General features: G+C 47.5%; 2 protein-coding genes across 4 annotated transcripts in view; one reads left to right on the forward strand and one right to left on the reverse strand.

The window, feature by feature from the left end:
* Dlx6 (distal-less homeobox 6) overlaps positions 1-4,420 on the forward strand; it is a 5,336-nt gene extending 916 nt beyond the window's left edge. The window contains exons 2-4 of one of the 2 annotated variants that reach the window (XR_011367025.1): positions 992-1,185; positions 3,022-3,365; positions 3,840-4,420. Coding sequence is in view for 1 of the 2 variants with exons in the window: in XM_069997280.1 (XP_069853381.1) it covers positions 992-1,185; positions 3,022-3,273 (446 nt within the window). In the remaining variant the exon portion in view is untranslated. Of the gene's footprint in view, positions 1-991; positions 1,186-3,021 lie in introns of both variants that reach the window. The other variant, XM_069997280.1, reaches the window with a different exon arrangement.
* Positions 4,421-14,009: 9,589 nt separating this feature from the next.
* Dlx5 (distal-less homeobox 5) lies at positions 14,010-18,331 on the reverse strand. 2 transcript variants are annotated; one of them, XM_069997282.1, is made up of 3 exons: positions 17,780-18,331; positions 15,698-15,800; positions 14,010-14,704 (listed from the first exon to the last, which is right to left on the reverse strand). In XM_069997282.1, the coding sequence occupies exons 1-2, from the start codon at positions 18,132-18,134 to the stop codon at positions 15,709-15,711; spliced, it is 447 nt and encodes a 148-aa protein (XP_069853383.1). In that variant the 5' UTR covers positions 18,135-18,331; the 3' UTR covers positions 14,010-14,704; positions 15,698-15,708. The 2 variants fall into 2 exon arrangements, with proteins under 2 accessions (XP_069853383.1, XP_069853382.1); XM_069997281.1 differs by having other exon boundaries at positions 15,698-15,882.
* Positions 18,332-19,735: the final 1,404 nt, after the last annotated feature.

A 19,735-nucleotide genomic window follows, 5' to 3' on the forward strand; every position in this document is an offset into this window, starting at 1 on the left:
CCCGGCTTGGCTCTCCGAAGTGGGTCCTCACTGCGCTCTCCAGCTCTCCCGGGCTGGGCACCCTTTGCCTTGCCCTTGCCCTCGTTTGTCAGGACTAGGGACATTTCTGCGCCAGGGACCGGGGAGCAGAGTCTGCTGCCCAGCCCACGCGGGGGCAGGCAGTGGCCTACTTTGCGTGGGGTGCCCAGTGCGCCTCAGCGACTTGGAGGGAAGCTGGCCTGGCCTGTGGCTCTGCTTAAACTAGTGACAATCGGGTTCTTTCCTGCAGACTTTGAGGTGTCCCCCCCAACACACACACTCCGCTACCCAGCACCGACTGTGCCCCCTCCCGCTGGGTTTTTGTGGGGTTTTTTTTCCCCCCTACAATGTTGGCTGCTCCTTTGTTCGTGGAGACGGTTCTGAGGACCTGAGACTGGTGTTTTTCAGCACCCGAGGGGACAAAGTTGTCCTGCGAGGCGCAGTCTGCTGTGGGGCTGGTGGAAGCCCCTGGTTGGTTTTTGTTTAGGGTTTGGATCACTTAGAGTCCTTTCGATCATGCCGAGGGGCTCTGATGCTCCGGGGTTGGGAGCTGGTGTCACCTAGTCCACTGGCCGCGTTAACACCCGGGTGGGTCCGTACAGCTTCGGGCACTGGAAAGCCAGGCAATGGAGCCCCGCTCAGCCCAGGGAGCTGATGTCTCATCATCGCACCGCGCGCCCCAGAAAGTACGGGGCGCCGCCCGGTGCTGCGGCCGAGGACGTCTGTTTCACCGGGAGCTTCCTTGGTCCAGCCGCCGCGCATTGTTAGGGCCAGACACAGAGTCAGGGATTAGCGTATGCAGTCTCTGGGGACCTATGGGCACAGTGGACCTAAAGAGATCAGGGCAGCGTGGGGGCATACTTCGAGGAAAGCCGTTTTATGCTTGGGGAAAAGCCGACGCAGGCCTGGCCACGCGCGGGGAGACCAGCAGCACCGGCCTCATGGCGATCGCTCCTCTGTTATTTGCTTACAGATCAACAAAAAACCACAGTGATCGAAAACGGGGAAATCAGGTTCAACGGAAAAGGGAAAAAGATCCGGAAGCCTCGGACCATTTATTCTAGCCTGCAGCTCCAGGCTTTAAACCATCGCTTTCAGCAGACTCAATACCTGGCCCTTCCTGAGAGAGCCGAGTTGGCAGCTTCCTTAGGACTGACACAAACACAGGTAAATCCCGGGAAGGCCGAGTAGTCCTGAATGCTGGCTCCGCTTGCAAATCCAAATCGGGCAGGGAGCACCTGAGGAGGAATTCTTGGCCTAGTCAACCAAGGATAGAAGGAGTTTAATGACAAATGCCTTTGCTCGAGTTGCGCACTTTACCGGGATTCCCACTTTGGAATAAATGAGCTGGTATTGAATACTGGATTGGATGTGCATATCACCCCATCCTACCACCACCCCACCTGAGCCTAGCATCCTTTGGTGAACAAATCATATAATTCAATCAAATCTTATTCCAGAGCAAAACAACTTGAAAGTGAACAACCATGTAAGAGAGAAAGATGAACAGCCAGTGAGCAAAATAAGGCCCATCTTAAGGATTCTTTTTTTGAGGGTCCTGGGAAGTAATAGAATTTCAACTCATTGACATAGAAAGAAAACTTACAAAGTGAAATGGGGAGTACAAGTCAGGTAGGCATTGTTTGCAATGGGGTTCAACAAAGGCACCAGTGTACAAACTATCCTAGGATGGGTCAGGTGGACTTTTTTTCTGAAGACTGCATTAAATTCAGTGGTTAAACTATATGACACTGGATGAGGCAGGCTATGGTAGCCCCTCCCTCCCAGTAGAATTTGGGGGGGGGGACATGGCAGAGTTGAAGATCAAAAAGAAATGCTGTCCAAATTATAGCTGGTAAAAAGCCACAGATAAGAACAGTTGCTGAAATGCTTCAGGCCTACTAATTTGGAAGATGTATGGGACATTTCAGATCTCATAGAAAGGGGTTTAGGTAGGTATATTAGAACCCTGGTTATAAAGCCAGATTGCAATCATTTGCAGTTTTTGTCTTTGTTGATTAATTCAACTGCTAGGTGGGTAATACTCAGGTTTTATGAACTGAATGTTGGGGACTGCTGGAATGGTGCTTTAAGACAGATGTTCTTTCAGATCTTTTGTGTTTAGCCTGCTCTCCCTTGCCATTTTGCCACTGAAAATAGTTGAGGTTTGATATGAAGTGATTCCAGCTACTCAATGACTTACTTGTATTATTCCTGAAAACACAGATTCCAGGAATTGTAAAGATAAAGGAAGCAGCACCAAAGATTTCTTTCTTCAAATACAGTAGGTTTGGAAAGTTGGTCCGAATTTGTTCCCTGATTCAGATTTAGCTTTCAGAAGCTTTTAGCAACTACACTAACAAGCCTGTGATGATTGTTGACCACAGTTTGTCTAAGCAACATACAAAGTAGGGAATGGTGGGAGGTACAATGCCTAATCCCTGCAGGATTGTAGAGACATATTTATATCTGGAGACAGATGCTTCATGCATACTAGATGGCATTGCACTGTATTCATAGATATAGTCTATGTATCTGTTTTTAGATTTACAGGCTCTCCTCTTTTCATAGTCATTTGCTAACGTACATTCATAGAGGTAACCAGTTTGAGGGGGCTGGAAAAATGTTAAAACCGGCTAGCATATGATATGCTTTCAATTGCATGGCTTTGATCTTTCATCAAACTTGGAGTCCAATTATCTCATTCAGGTTTTCCCGATTTTATTCTCATTTACGCTGTTGTTTTAAACCCAGGCTAGTATGCAACTCAAGGATCAGCAGGACGTTAGGTATCCTGACAAGATATCTAGTGGGTTGAGGGAGGAGGGGTGGTGGAGGGTAGAAAGAGGTGGAGGGAGGCGGGACTTGGCTTCTGGCATTGCAGTTTTGTTTTTTGGTTGTTTTTTTTTTTTTTTTTTTTAAGATTGCTTCTTAAGCTTGGAGTAATGTTAGAGGTACCCATTCCATGTTTGTCTGGCCTCATGAGTGCTATGTTTCTTCCAGGTGAAGATATGGTTTCAGAACAAGCGCTCTAAGTTTAAGAAACTGCTGAAGCAAGGCAGTAACCCTCATGAGAGCGACCCCCTCCCGGGCTCGGCAGCCCTGTCGCCGCGCTCGCCAGCGCTGCCTCCAGTGTGGGACGTTTCAGCCTCGGCCAAGGGTGTCAGTATGCCCCCCAACAGCTACATGCCAGGCTATTCGCACTGGTACTCCTCACCACACCAGGACACGATGCAGAGGCCACAGATGATGTGAGTTGTCTGAGGGAGCTCCCTAGGGGAACATCTGAACAAGACAAGGAGGATCCGGTACTTGTTTGCATCTGCCAAACCGAGCCGAAGGAGCAGGTTCGGAGAACTCGTGCGTGTGGCCAGAAGCCAGCTGGGCTCTCTCTTTTCTCTCCCTTTCTTTCTCCCCCTCTCTCTTTTTCTCACTATTAACTACTTTTTTATACCTACTTACCTTTCCTCCATTTTATTTCTTCTTCCTTTCCTCTTTCCTTCCTACTTCTTTCTTTTTCCCTTTTCCTATCCTTTCCTTGAACAATCTTAGTAGCTAATCATGTATCTGAGAGAGACAGTGGGAGAGAATGTGTGTGTGTGTGTGTGTGTGTGAGAGAGAGAGACAGAAAGAGAGAGACAGACAGAGAGAGAGAGAGAGAGACAGAGAGAGAGAGAGAGAGAGAGAGAGAGAGAGAGAGAGAGAGAGAGAGAGAGAGAGAGAGAGAGAGAGAATGTGACAGCATTTTGGGAATTCCTCCCTGTAAGGATATTTTCCCTTACCCCTTGAGATCCACACTCTGAGCCTCCTCTTCTCTTTAGGAATATCCATCAAAATGACTTAAAAAAAAAAGACATTCCCCCTTCCCACCAGAAGAATCTGCACAAACATGGCAGCATTTTTACTTGTTTAATGAGCTTAAGACATTACATGAGGAAAGAAGCCTTTCGGACTCCTGTATTTTTATTTACCAACCCTAAACTGACACAAAAAAGAAAAGAAAAAGAAAAAAAGAATGAAAAAAAAACCTCACATAACAGGCCTTTTCTAAAGAAAAAGGAAAATCCGCTGTAAAATTAGACCGCTGCATGTTTTATCAAAATGCGATGCAATGACCATGAATGAAGATTCATTTTAAAATACAAACAAACAACAACAAGAAAAATGCTCTTTTTCTACCCTACCCCAAACCCTGAACTGGAATCCAAAAAGACAGAGGAAGCAACCAACATCACCATTCTATTGCTTTGACACCTTACATGGGTGAATTGGTGGCATTCACTAAGCTAATAGGGACGTTTATATCGAGCAACATTTCTGTATATATTGTTGAATTTTAGTTGTATATATACTTTGTATGTTTTTGTCTTCTTTCATATATGGAGTAAAAGCCACAAAGCGCTCTGAGTGTCCTGTATATTTCTCTGTTTGTCTCTTTCTCTCTCCCCTTCCCTCCTCCCTCTCATTATATTTTCTAAATAATTCCTATTGCCTAATATGGGAAGCCCTAAATACAAATATCAAATGCTTGTAAAGATGTCAGTCTACACTACTAGCCTTTGTCTTTAATATTAACTTTAATATTAACCATAGATGTTTTCTAAGCTTCCTTTCAATATTGAATTTTTATTATAATATCTACACATTTATATGTTTAAACACTAGAATGATCTAGCCTCACATTAACCTCTAGATAGCAGGTAGTTTCTATTGCTGAACTGAGATGGTCCTTTTCCCTTTTCCCAGCCCCAAAACAATACTGCTGTATTTGTCTTTGGAAGCAGTTTTTTTTTTCCTTTAGCATAAAAAGAGGAAAGAGATTTAAAAACAGAAAACAAGCAAAATGAACAATTTCTGCCTCCTCACTATTTGAAACCCATCACAAGCTAGCTAGATAGAAAAATGTCCTATCCTGGAAGAAACACATCCTTCCGATCTTGTGGAAAGCAAAGAAATAAAGAAAATGAAAAGTCCTTTCGTCATACAAGCAGGAAGCCCCATACTGTGAGAATTAATGGCTACAGACCTGGGCATCCTTCAAATTATGAACCCTGAAACCACTGAGCCATTTATCAGAAGTCAATAGAGATACTCAGAGTGCTCCATATAATGACAGCGACATACAGTTGTGCAAAAGGACAGTCACTATAATTAGACACAAAGCAAAGACTACTTACCAATATACCCGTTCCTTTTTTTGTTGAGCAACTTCCACGCTCAGTCAGTCTTCAGAATGGTTTAAAACCGATCAGTCTTGTCATTTTCTAGCATTCGCATTGTTACATTAGGAAAAATGTTTTCTTTTCTTTTTTCCCCCTTCCTACTGTGAAACTTTGGGTTCGTAGCTCCCCAGGATCAATTCTGAACAAAGCCTCCAGCTGCAGTGCCATCCAATTTGAAGCAGACATTGGGGACAATTTAAGGTTTTTATCCACAAGAAGGTTTTTTTCCATTCTCTTAAATGCAGCCATAATTAGAGTAATTTTTCATGTAGCCCGCTGATTACAGCGTTTTTACCGTCAAAGATAATTACCTGTAATTTTCTTCCACTTTTAATACTAAAAAGCCATCTTTATTTAGATTCAGGAACAGGAAAGGCGAAACAAAAGAGGGAAATTATTCTGTTATTCATACACAAATTGCAGAGACGTAGGACCTAAAATTGAAAATTAACCAAAATTATAATGCTGAAAAGAATAGAAGAGGCTGCAGAAGTACAGCTGGTAGTGGGGCTTTGCTGAATTATTCAAATTACGTTAGAGGGAAAGCTACCATACATCGAAACCAACACTATTTTTTTTAATGCACCAGATATATACCAAACCACTGTAAGTGCATAGAATTCTGAAATCCAGCAAATGTATCACATGTATGTTTATATATTGGAGGTGTTGTGGATACATCTGTAGGATGTTTTCAATACCCTAACATGGACTTAATGGAACAAATTCAACCAAGTCCCCCTAGAACTGTCCTTGGAGCTGGGCTTCCTCTGGATCCTCTGAAACTTAAGGGTTAATATTTTCACTCTTTAGAATGTAGAATGTATTGACCCCACAGTAAACTGATGAGAGAGAGAGAGAGAGAGAGAGAGAGAGAGAGAGAGAGAGAGAGAGAGAGAGAGAGAGACTGGTAGGAGGGGTGTGGCATAGCCCAGTTGCCCAGTCTGGTTGTTTTACTATACCTCCCCACATCCAAACTTCCTAGGAGGTTGCTGAGCTCCTATTCCAAAGCCAAATTCCCACCTTATTCCCCTTCTTAAAACAGAGAGAGGGAGAGAAGGACAGAGAGAGACACACAGAGAGAACAATAGGTGTGAGATAAGGTGTGTAAGAGTGATGGAGACAATTTTTCCTAGGTACCAATAAGCATCTCATTATCCTTTGACATAACTTAGACCAAATGTTACAGTCACTGAAGAAAGGCTTTTCTGCAGTGGGAGGGAGAAAGCAAAAAATTTCTCAGGTTTTTACATTTAACAATTCTTGCTGCTTATAATGCCCTCAGAGTCAGGAAACAGCGTCATCTATAGATAGAACTTTACCATTCAATGCTAGTCTTCCTTGGCTAGTCTTCTAAACCAGATAGGTTCCATGGCTCTACATTTCCATTCTGCATCCCAGCCAATCATGCCCTTCCAACTCTAGGGCGGCAGCATTTGGGTTAAGGAGGTCATAAATTTCAAGATTTGAATGCTTCCCCTTCATGCCCCCCCCCAATATACTTTGAGGGAAAGGCCCTTTACAGCAGACTTGAAGAGTTTCAGATGCCAGTTGTTCTGTAGCTTTCCCACAACTAAAGGAAAGGTGCCTAAGGGGCTGAGAAGTGCAAAGATTCAAACTACACTTGCATTTGCAAAGGTCAGCATACCTGTAATTCTAAAGTAGTGTTGCACCTTTTGAGTTTTTGATACCTCAAAACCTAAACTCACGGTCCCAACTAGATCTCAATGGATTCACCTAGGAGCAGTTGTGAGTAAAAATTTCAACTAGATTTTTAACTTGGAACCTCAGGATCTCTCCACAACCTTACAGAAACCTGGTCCTTTCCTCAGTCTCCAGTCACAAGCTTCACTGAACATAACAACCGCACCAAAAGCAATACAGACAAATCAGGCTCTCAACAATCCCATTCTCATGAAAATCATTTTCCTCATCAGAACAACTCGTTAGCAGTTAGTAGAAGAAAGCAAACATATAAAGCAAAGTTGTAATCCACGTAACGTACAGCAACAAACATAGCTTGAAAAGTGTGAGAAGTAGATAACATAGAGACTATGCTTTGAAGTATTCAAGAAATAAAAACTTACCCCAGTGAATATCTCTTAAGCAATGACCAGAGTCTAGAAATCTATACTGAACCGAAGCACAGGAGAATATTTTTCTGAGTCTCAGGGCAGAAGCTCTTTCTCTATATTCTTGGTTGAGTGAGCACATCCAGGTGTGAAATTGTTTGCACACCCCAGCACCTCTTATATTGCCAGCAAAATTAGCTGTTATTACTGTCACTGTTTAGTGATGGTTAGCGTGATACAAAAAAAAAAAAAAAACTGCTGTAATCAAGACCTGGCGCATCTTTGCAAATTACAGATAATTGTAAACGTCCAGATTATGATAATAGCATCCTAATCCAGCCTGCAATATAATTATTACAGAGTGTTACATCTGAAACTGTCCAGTAGGGCTAATTCAGCCATTATTTAGACCCTATTTTTGCACTGCAAATGGGTTGCTGAGTTGAAAATGTACGATTGTAATTTCACGGGGCACTCAATGAGTAATGGTATAGGAAGAGGAAAATACAAAAGTGAAATGTGAACAGTAGCGATCAAATCAAACCCTGAAGGACAAAAGACTGTTTGATTCATATGGAAAAAGAAGAGCGGGAATTAAGAAAATAGCAAATCAGTGGTCTGAAGCATTACGTGTCCAAATCTTCAATAGAGCAGGGCTGATGTGTTTGCAAGGGCTGCTGCGTCTGCTGCTGCCTGGAGGCAGAATTTTTTTTTCTTCTTCTTCCTTTTTTAACTCCCTGTCTTTCTCCTTACCCCCAAAGCATTTCCCTACTTTTAAAAAGTGTCCCTCCCACGATGCAAAGAACATTTGTCAGTTTCACCATTGTTTCCTCAAAGCTGCCTTAGAGTGCAGTCTGTCACTTGTTTATGAACATTTTCTTAAATGAATTTGCAATCTCTCTTGTCATCAAAGCAAAACACCCTGGATGCTTGTAAATGTTCCAGCATTCCATCTCTCTACTCACTTTCACAGTGAAAAAAAAAAAAAAAAGCTATGGAGTGTCCTAGAGGATATCAGCAGGAAAAAAAATGTATTAATTGTTGCTAATTAAATATAGCTAACTGGGAAGCTTTCTTCTCTAATCAGCGTGGCTAGCTATTGCTTTTAATCCCATCATTAACTTTTATTAATTGATACTGTCACCCTCCCCCAATAAACCAGTCTAGCTGCTTCTTTTGCCACAGTTTGTACCTAAGAAGAGTAAGGTCATTCTCTTTAAAATATGGGAGGACCAAAGAGACTTGGGGTGGGAGAGTTAGAATGAGAGAAGCTGGAGAGATGCTAAGAGACTGCTCAGGTCCCAGAGTCCAAGCCCTCTTGGGATTCTTGCTATTGCTCCTAGAAGGATGAATCCTACCCTATTGAAGATCCAATTTAATTTTGGATCCTGGTGGGGACCTCCTGGTCAAGGATATCTAGAGCTCTGATATGCCCCAGGGGTTCCATTTTTTCCCACTATGAGTGCAGAAAATTTCCTAGGCACCGTTCCTAGCCCATAGGCCAATATGTGATGATTCTCCCTCCTCTTCACCACCTTATAGACTCAGGAGCTGCCCAGCCGGGGCCGCTCTGCAGGGTGGCAAGCAGGCTTTTCTAGCTCCTGTGAATTTAAGGGCAATAATGAAATGTCTCCTGTTTAGTGACCCTTGTTTAGAGATGAAAGTTGAGTCCATATCATGCCTCCCCCCGCCCCATCCCCACCTTGCAAATGGCAAGTGGCAGAAACAGACATTGGATGACAATAAGCTCCCAGTGGCAGTTTCTGTCTTCACGCCTTTTGAGGAAAAAAAAAAAAGCTTTAAAATAAATCATAGCCTAGGAGCTGTTTACCATCCTTCACCCCCACCCACTTCTTCAAAAAAAAAAAAAACCCGTAGATTGTGTATGGTGGATTTCCACTGAGAATTGTTACTGAAACCCGGAGGGAGTGTGTGTGTGTGCACACGCGCGCGTGCGCCCGCCTGAGCGTGTGTGGAATGATGTTATGAAGCCATTTTTTCCTTCCTGTGGTGAAAGGTCGTAATGTGTGGTATTTCACGGTTTTATATAAATCTTGGTTTAGGATGTGGAACAGACTCAATAATACATGTGCTTTTGGCAAAAAGACTCCTTTGGATCCCCATAAATTAGAAGTAAATACGAAGTCCAAGCGAACAAAAGAGCAGAAACGTTTAATTGCTACAAAACAGGACTCTCATCTCCTTTCAAGAGAGATTCATGTAAATTCCGCCAGTTCCTATCTACATGGCGAGAGCCTGACCTATAAAATAGGTTATTACATTACAGTCGGCAGCCCTGGATGATTGAAAGGAAAGGTTTCTCCTCCCTTAAATAAACCCTCCCTCCATATCCCGGGCAGCAGATACAATGTACACTTTCTGCCTGGCACAACTGAAGAACCCAACCCTGTCATGGGCAAAAGAAAACACCAAGAGCAGTAGGAGGGGCGGGGGGGGGGGGAGATGAGGCTGTGTAGAAAAGATTTAACCGATTCCACATGTGCCACTGCTATTTGAACCATTTTCAAGGCCCAAAGTTCGCTATGAAACCAAGTACCACGTGCAAGGTTTGTGGGTAACCTGGGATGGAGCTTATCCGAGCAAGCCTCGGAGCCCCCTCCCCAGGCTCCGGGTGGGCAGGAACCTCTGTCCATCCGCTCGGGGGGGGGGGGGCGTGCTTAAGGGTGGAGAACAAGGGTAACCACAAGCTGATCCGTTTGGCACGGCGCACTTCCCAGAGATGCCCAAGTGCTATTGCCTCCCCAGGAGGGCTGGAGAGCTCTAGCTCGGCGAGATCCCAGTGGCCAGTGGGAGGCGCGCGATCCAAAGGGTTGTAAGGGAACGGGGGGGGGGTGATTAAATGATCTTAAAGGTCCCTACCACCCCTCCCCCCCACCTCCGCCCCAATAAAGGAAGCCCTGAACCGAAGAGTAGCGGGGATAGTGTTCTAGAGAAACCCGTGCGCTTCGGGAGAGGGAGCTGCGGAGGCTGAGCCCTGTCAAGGCCCGAGGGAGCTACGTTGCGCACTAGCTCCACGTAGGGGGCGGGGGAGGGGGGGGTTTGCAAGTGCTGCCTGGCCTCGGTGCGCTGTGGGTGTCTCCCAGGACCCTGCAGCCCGGACGTCGCTAGCCGTGGGGCGTCCGGTGGGATCAAAGGAGCCAGTGGAGGCTGGCCGGCGCGTCTGAGGGTTGTGGGATAAGGGGCGGGAGAAAGAGGACTGGCATGGGCGGGGGAGGGGGGGGATGCTAGCTTGGCCCGTGTCCCTGGGAGGGGGTGCGAGTTTATCTTTGTGTGGGTCAACGCGCTCCTATTCGAGACAGAACCCTGGGTGGATTCGAGTGTGGGTGGACTGGCTCCCGCGTGGATGCCTCCTCCATGGGAGGGAAGACGAGAGAGCCTGAAGGAGATCAAGGGCAGCGAGGTCTGCGGGTTCCTCTGTGTGTGTCTCAGGCCCTGTGGCTCAGCACTGGAGCCGCCTGGCACCCACAGGAATGCGGCTTCTCCCGGATCCCCAGGCCGCCTGCTGTCCCACAAGGAGGTGGCAGCCAGGAAAAAAAAGGGGGGAAAAGGGCAGAAATCCGCCTAGCCCAACCCAAGCCTCAAACAAAGGCTAATTTATCTGATCTACTGGAGAAGCCGGCAGGGAGGCAGGGCACAAGGAATGGCAAGGCTGGCCAGCGTGCCCTGGGCCTCCTGAGCTTTGTGAAGAGATCTGAAGATGGAGTAGGTGGTAGTCAAAAGGTCGTGGGTGTGTGTGTGTGTGTGTGTGTGTGTGTGTGTGTGTGTGTGTAAGTCCACTGAATAAAACATTAAACTTGAAGTGGGCTTGATTAATCTTGGAGCTGGGCAAAGGAGGGTGGAAAGTGTAGACAGGAGAGTGGGGTCGGCCTGTTCGAAAATATTCTGGGGAGTGGTACCCATGTCTTAGATCTTGGATGAAACAATGGAGGACGAGTGGGAAGGTGGGAGGGAAGGCGCGTGCAAAAAAAAAAAAAAAAAACATCACCGATATTTTTAGCCTTCGCTGAGGATGTTATTTTTGCATCTTTAGGCGCGGGACTGCGGGGAGTTCAGTTCCCTGGGGAGAACCCCCGCGGTGCCAGGGAAAGCCCGTGGTGGACTCACTTGCCAGAATATTTTTGTTCACCGCTCCTGAACCAAGTTAAAAAAAAATTAAACCACGCGAGAAGAGGTCTACTGCGAGCGGAACAAGTGAGGTTAGCACAAGGGAAGGAATCTAAGTTTGGGTCCAAGTCTGGATCAGCGTTCCTTTGGCCTGGCCACTCTGCAACCAGGTTTTAATGTCCCTAACAATGTCAAAGCTAAGGGTAGAGGGTGATCATTAAAAGAGCTTCTCACTTCTTCCCAGCCAAGAGTCCAGACCCGCCCTTCCCTCTGCAGCGCCTGGTGATTGGAAGTGGTGGAGGGAGCCCCCTTTCCCTTCAGGAATGGGGGCTGGGAGGTGAAGGAAAGCGGGGGGGGGGGCGGAATCTGCCCTCTTATGTAGAGAAGAGGAAAGAGCATGTTCTAAGCGCGTTCTTGAAACTCTTAGGCAATCTGTGGGTGGAGAGGTGTGCCTGACGTGGGTGCGCCCCTACCCCCACCAAGCTTCTGAAACACTGCACCCCGAGGCAGGGAGAGAACCTGCACGGCCGAAAGCCTAGAGTTTGCACACCGCACCTGAGGTATTTCCCCCCAGCTAGAGTAGCCAGAAGGCCAAACTCCTTGCAATCAAAGGAAGAAAAGAAGAAAATGGATCCCTTCATCTCTTTCACCTTCCTCTTCTATGCCAGTGCAGAAAATAAAACAATGTGCCTGTTTTCTCCATTGCCCTCTCCCAGAGCTCCTAGCTCTTCAGCACTTCTGGACTACTGGAGTCGGTGGAGGACGGGAATATAGCAAGATGACGAGGCTCCCCTGTTGAGGAAGTAGGAGGGGTTGGCAGCTCCCCCCACCCACCCACCCATGTGCTGATCATAGACCAGGCATGAACCGACTTCCCAAAGTTCAACTGTTCCAAAATGGATGCTTCTAGTCTCTTCTGAAGAGGAAAAAAAAAAGCAGGAAGAAATACAGGGAATAGAACAGGGAGAACAGAATAGGAGAGAGAGAGAGAGAGAGAGAGAGAGAGAGAGAGAGAGAGAGAGAGAGAGAGAGAGAGAGAGAGAGAGAGAGAGAGAGAGAGAGAGAGAGAGAGAGAGAGAGAGAGAGAGAGAGAGAGAGAGAGAGAGAGAGAGAGAGAGAGAGAGAGAGAGAGAGAGAGAGAGAGAGGAAGAGGATAACAGGGGTAAATTCCCCTCCAGGCACACAGCGTGCCTTTTCAGGTCTTGTCTCCCCACCCTGGAAGAACCTTTACAGAAATCCCCAGATGACAGGATGTAATTTTTTATGTTCTAATCCCCCTCCCTTACGAAGCCTCTTTTGTCACTTTTATTGCTGCTGACTTCCTAGCTGTAAAATATTTCTCATGCATCTTGTAATTTCCAACACAGGAGTTCTCTTGGTATCCTAAGGAAATATACTGAGGCTGACTTAAGGAAAGCTAGCCGGAAAGCTAGCCAGAAGGACGACTACAACTCATGCCTGGGTCCACAGCTCTGAACCTAAGCTTAAGATCTGCTTATACTATGGATAGCTATATGCTGAAATGTGAAAAGATGAGGCATAGGCCATACTGCCTTCAAGCCCTTCATGTCTGTCCCATAGAAAGCTTCACAAAGAAGAAATCTCAGCAAGCAGATTCTATTTCCCATAGTTTAGAACTGATCTTTGCCAAATGTTTTATGTAAAAAAGAACTGGGGAATTATATATATATATATATATATATATATATAAGCTTATTTCACATAAAATAAAAAATAAAGAGCTAATACCTTCCTTTCTTTTCTCCTCACAGAACTTCCTTTTCTTGGCGCGCGCGCACACACACACACACACACACACACACACTATTCCTTGAGTGGGCTATTGATTTAAATCCACCGTTGTTTCTGTGGTGATTTTCCCAGGTCTGAGAGAACTTGGTAAAATTTATAATAGTACATATAAGGATTCTAAAGCTGCATACCATTTGCCATGATGCAAAGAGTTTAGTTTTAAAAAAAGGAGAAATAATAGGAGAGAGAGGACATTTCTTTTTTCTTTTCTTTTCTTTTTTTCTCTTTCTCTTTCCCTCTTCCTTTCTCTTTCTCTTTCTCCCTCTTTTCTCTCTCTTTCTCTTCCTTCCCCCTCTCTCTTTCTTTCTTTCTCTCCCCCCCATCTCTGGAAGCTCCCTTTAAAAAGAGTATAATTTGTCTAATTGCTCTGGCAATACACAGGCTGATTGGGGGGGGGGGTTCTCCACCATAATTGCTTTGAGCTTAGAATTCATGCAGTTATTGAGGGATTTCTGTTGTCTTCTTACTCACACACAGAGTGGACATGATGCATTAATATTCTACTACTATGTTCCAGCTGAAACTAGATTTGAACTTAACATTATCTAAATGGTTTTTATGGTTAGACCCCAAAATACCTAAATACATATAAAAGTACTATAAACAGCCACACATGTTATAAAAATATATAAAATACAGCATCCAACATACATATATTTGTATACACAGCCACTCCAGTATGCCTTTTTGCCTAGTATCCCAGCAGAGCATGTCTTTTTTTTAATTGCCTGCATAAAATTTCACTAGCCAGTTATTCTGCTTTCATGGTCGAAATAATTTTATTTATCCAGAATATACAGTTTAATTCCTCTATCTACACTTATTTACACGGTTAAAATAACATTGAAAAAAGTCTTTTGAAAAGTTGAGGTCATAGATTTCAAGGCACCATTGATAGTGTCCACAGTTGCGCAAAAAAGTTCGTTGGTTAAAAAAAAAACGGACGGGGGGGGGGGAAGTCCTTTGAAATGCAATAACTTACATGCAAAAAAGAGAGCTTTACACATGAATCATTTTTGTTTCCATTTTCCAAACTTCCCCAAATGAATTCTTTTCTTTATGATTTTTTAAATGGCCAAACACAGTAGTCCCCCCCAAAAAAGAGAGCGAAAGAGAGCAGCTCATCTAATAGAGAGTCCCAGAGGCCAGCGCCAGCGGGTGCTGTAAAGAGCCAGGCGGCGGCAGGTGGGAATTGATTGAACTGGTCGCGCTTGGGTACCAGGAAGCTGAGTTCTCCAAGTAGCTGGACGCTGGGGACTGGTTGGAGGTCGGAGGGTGGGCATGAGGGTGGTGGCTGAGGGAACGGGAAGAGCCCTGGGGTTCCCACACCGCCGGAGACTGCGGCGAATTACATGCCATGGGGTCGCTGGAGCTGGGACTGTGCTCCGGGGGCATCTCCCCGTTTTTCATGATCTTCTTGATCTTGGATCTTTTGTTCTGAAACCAGATTTTCACCTGAGTGGGGAGGGGAGGGGGGGAACAAAGGTACACGTTACCGGGACACTCGGAGGTCGCCCGCGCCTTCCCCGGGGCAGCGATTGAATGGGAGGCATCTTCCAAGCCCTGGCCACCAATAGCGAGGGGGAAAAGCGAGGAGCGCCAGCCCTAGAAGGCGTCCTGGTGGTGGGCTCGGTCAGCACCCGCCAGAGGCAAAGGTGCGACCCCTAGGCTTTGTCTTTTGTTCCGGCTGTGGGTGGGAATGGGGGAAGGGCGAGCTCAGTCTGGGTGCGTAAAAAGTCCGCGCTCGTGGGGCTGAGCGGGGCTCAAGGAACCGTGAGCTGGTGGCGATCTATCTCCCCCACCCTGGCCTGAGCCCTCCGGAGCGGGGACGTGCGCCCCGGCCAGGCACGCTCGGGTGTCCTGCGGAAGGTGTGATTTCCCTCCTCCTCCTGCAGTCCCTTCAATCGGCTCAGCGTGGTGGGGCCCGACTGCGCCTGCAGCTCAGGGCGGTGACTTCAACATTCTTTGTGCCTCCCTGGGCCCCAGCCGGTGGTTGTGGTGGGGGCGGAGGGAAGATTTCCCCGTCCAACAGCGCCCCCCACCTCGCGACCCTCCAGCTGCCGCCGCCTAAAGCTGCCGCATCTGGGCGAGACCCTTCAAGTGTCTCGGGCCCGAGGCGTCGCTCTGGGCCTCAGCGTGGCCTGACGCCACGCGTTCCTACTCAAGGCTTCGCGTGCTGGTGGTGGGGTGTGTGTAAGGAAATCAGGATCTCCACACCATCCTGGAAATACCCACCCTCTCCCGGCTTCCCCACCCCCCAAGAGCCCGGTTTAGGGGCAGGTCTCAGGACGGACGGACGACGAATTCAGGACTCACTGTCCCCACGTCGGAAACTGCAAACCTGACTATCGGAGGGAAAGGCGCAGCGATTGGCGTCTTTCTCTGGGGACGGAACCGCGAGGGCCCTGCCAGGCTCGCAGGCAAGGTGGGGCTGGAACCCGGCTTTACCTGTGTTTGCGTCAGTCCCAGCGAGGCAGCCAGCTCGGCGCGTTCCGGCAGGGCGAGGTACTGAGTCTTCTGAAACCTTCTCTGTAACGCGGCCAGCTGAAAGCTGGAATAAATAGTCCTGGGTTTACGAACTTTCTTTGGTTTGCCATTCACCATCCTCACCTCGGGCTCGGCTACTTCTTTTTCTGAATAATCAAAACACACTAGGTTAGAGATTGTCAGGAGACAGCGCTCCCTTTCCTGAAAGGCCTTCAAATACAATCTTGGAGATGTGTCTTAGACTTCTAGTCTTGACTCTAGTTTCCCCATACCACTACCTTTGATTTTCCTCCCAAACCCGAGAAATTTGCCCCTTCCTCAAATCGTGCGAGACCCAAGCAGTCAAATTAATTCCAACTGTGTTCATTCAGGTAGGATTGTCCGGAATTCAGTCCTTCGGGGACTCCTAGTTTTTGTGGCAGCCATCCTGTGCTCCAGTCCCTCCCAGGGTTTCAAGCGAGGAGCACCCCCCCCCACCTCCCCCGGACCGCGATCCCGCTTCTGTCGTTGTCCGATCGGGCGCCCGCAGAGGCCAGTCTCCTGGGCAGGGAAGATGCTAACCGAGGTCTCCAAAGTTCAAAGACCCATAAGCAAACTGTTCCCTCACTTCAGCAGCAAGCGGTCCGGGCCGCTGCAGACAGAGAGCCGATTATGCAGCCCCACAATCTCACTGCAGATCTGCGAGAGCACAGATGTGTCTGGTTTCTTTTACAAATAGACTTAATATGCTCTTGGCCAAAAAAAAATCTAGTTATGCACAAAATATAGACAGTGAAAGGGACGGACTCTTTTAAAGTTCAACAAGAGTCACACATTCAAAAGGAATCAGTGTGTGTGTGTGTGTGTGTGTGTGTGTGTGTGTGTGTGTGTGTGGTGGGGGGGTGTTTTCGTAGCAAAGGGGAGGCAAGTTTGGATGAATTTCTCACTGTCATAAATGAAGACTGAGGCAGGGGTAGGGGGCGACTTTGTGAACCAGTGTTTTATAAACATGCCCTGTGGCAACAAGTCCCTTTCTCTCAAAGTACTACATGTCTGGAAGGGAGTGGAGAGCTGTGTGTATATGGTGTGTGTGTGTGTGTGTGTGTGTGTGTGTGTGTGTGTGTGTGTGTGTGTGTGTGTGTGTGTGTGTGTGTGTCCAGCTCCTTGGAGAGGAAGGGTGGAGGATGAAGGCTGCGGTCTCCACTCCGCCGGAGTAGGGGATGCTAATATTAGCAGACTTATTAATGTGCTGGTGGGGAGAGATCAAACTCTACCAGTAAAATCTCTCCACCGAGACCTCATGCCTCGCTTTAACCGCCCAAGCTCACTAACCCTTTAAACTCTGCAAATAAGTTTCCAAGTGGACAAAAAGAAGGAGGCGGGAGATCAACGTTAGGCACCTATGAAGATAGAGGGAGGGGAAAAATTCCCCCAGCGTCGTGACCTTTCAGCAACCCTCCTCCACCTTTACATGGCCTTTTGTCTTTGGGAATGCCTCGGGTAACTCGCAGAGGCTCAGGGCTGGCTCATCTAGTGTAGACGACAGCTCCCCAACCCCCCAACCCCAAACCGCGCGATTCCAGGCACCGGCCCCACGCCGGCCGGTGGCAGTCCCCACGTTAATCTGGAAGGAGTCTTTGAGTCAGCCTACCACTCTTACTCGCTCCAACTCAGCAAGCTCACTAAAAATTCCAACTAATCTCCCTTTTATTACGCAAACACCATTGGGGCTGCTCAATTCTTCTCTTCATTCCCACCCTCTTTCCAGCCTAGCGGGATTTCTGGTCTGGCAAGCTTAGAATCCAGCGGCTGGGGGACCCCAGGGGTGCGGGAGGAGAGACTCTAGTCTCAACCTCTGCAGGGTTCTTCCAGTAAGACTCCCTAAATCACCGCCCGGAGGGGCTTTCTTGTTTGCAGTCCAGCTACCCGCCCCCCCCCATCGCTTTTTGCCGCGGGTGTCCTCTGTTGCAGTTGGCCACATGTCTCCCCCATCTACTACCCCCGATCTCTCACCCCCGGAGTCCTGGTCCTCCACTGTGTCTGCCTCCCGCCCTTGCTCCGTACCTGGCTGGCTGGTGGTGCTTGGGACGCGGTTGTAGGCGCCGCCGTACTGGTGGTAGGGGCTGGCGTAGCTGTAGTCGGCGTAAGCCTTGGCGGGGTAGCTCCCGGCCGAGCCGTTCACGCCGTGGTACTGGTACTGGTAGGGGTTGAGCGCTTTTCCATAGGAAGCGGAGGTAGGAGAGCAGTAGCCGTGTGGGGGTCCCCCCGTGGGGCTGTAGTAGTCGGAATCTGTGGCTGACGACTCGGGCAAAGTTGGCGATTCCTGAGACGGGTGGTGCATGGCTGCAGACGTCTGGAACGGAGCTTGGAAGTCGCCGGATCGGATGCTGGGGACCCTTCTGTCAAACACTCCTGTCATCGCTCACAGGACGCGCCCGCTGTCCTTGCTGCTGTGGCGGCGATTGCTGCCCGAGTCGGCTTGTGGGCTGCGCTGGTCTAAGCAGACATGGCTGTGGGAGCGAGGGAGGAGGAGGAAGAGGAGGAGGAGGAGAGAAGGAGGCGGCGGCGGCGGCGGCGGCGGCGAGGAGGAGGCTGGGAGTCCTGGACGCTGTGTCTCCGGCAGGCTGACTGCTGGCTGGGACGCAGCACTGCCTTGGTTAAATCCTTAATTGCGCGCTTACGCACAGCGGGGTGGATCGGGTTCCATTGGCCAGAGCCTCGGTAGCAGCAGAAACACCCTAACTCGTCCAACTAGTTTTAGCACAACAAAGCATTGCTTAAAAAAGGGGGGGGGGGGGAAGGAGAGGTGAGGTGTGTGTGGGGGGGGCTTGCTTGTTGGGGGAGGGGTTTTTTAGTCAATCTGTTTTTAGTGAATACCCAAAACAACACAGAAGCCTCAATACCCAGTTCTGTGACGTCTGGAGACAATATGTTCCAAGGAATAGCCTCAAGAGTGTATGTTTGGAGGATGAGGCTGGCAAGAGACTTTTCTTGCTCCCTGCTTATCCCTGCTTCCACAGGATCCACGAAGAGCAAGGGTTGACTTGAGCACTGAACCTGAAATGGGGAGAGTTGAGATAATGTAAGATAATAGCGCGCAGGGATAGAGAACTATGTATGTATGTAATGTATGTATGTATATGTATACACGTATATATACATACATACACACGTACCTATACACATATATTTACACATCTCTCTCTATCTCCTTTTGGGGAGCAAGTTGTTTCAGTCTTTTGGGTGTTGAAACTTGCAATTTGGAAACAAAATTTGTAGCAAAGCACTTCTTTTGCAGGAGACAAGTATCACAAGGCTTCCGGAGATGCTCAAGAATGCAGGTGCCCATTCAGCTGTTAACAGCAGGGTCTCTGCAGCTCTAGTCTCTACAATGACTTTTTCAAATCACTGATTTCTTCTCAAATATTACCTAATGATGCCTAAATCCTCATTGCTGGGCTTTCAAGAAGAGACTTGCAGCCTCACTTCTGCTCCATAGTCTCATCTATTTGGAAGGCATCTAGAATAGAAAGTGTGTTACTCATTTCAAAAGCCAAAGGCTCTTGAAAAAGTGGATGAATCCACTGATGACTTCTCATGCCTCCAGACCAAAAGGGAAGTTTTAGATGATGGTAAAAGTAGAGAGGAAACAAAGCTCTTGGGAGAAGGAGCTTACAGGTGTACTCCCTGCCAGCTCCGGGCACCTGGTACTACCCCCCCACACCCCTTTCTACAGGTCCAGGTTCCTACACCCTTTCTGTTTTTATTTCCTGCCAAGCAAACTTTCTTTTCTTTTGAAAGTTATATTCAAAAGGAAAATGAGGCATGCTATTTTAGGCTTGGTTGCAAGAGGTTCAAAGCTTACTTCTGCTACTTTCCATGCTACTTTTTACTCTTGTCCTGATCCAGAGCAGGCTTAGAAATCTAAAACAAATCTCACTCTATCCCTATTTTCACTCCCTCAAATAAGTGCCTCGAGAGGCTACATTCGGATTTGGTGCCCAGTATTTTCCTTTTGGG

The sequence above is a fragment of the Dipodomys merriami genome, unplaced genomic scaffold, assembly GCF_024711535.1.
Source record: "Dipodomys merriami isolate MVZ:Mamm:240054 unplaced genomic scaffold, mDipMer1.0.p SCAF_5, whole genome shotgun sequence".
Lineage (NCBI taxonomy): Eukaryota > Metazoa > Chordata > Mammalia > Rodentia > Heteromyidae > Dipodomys > Dipodomys merriami.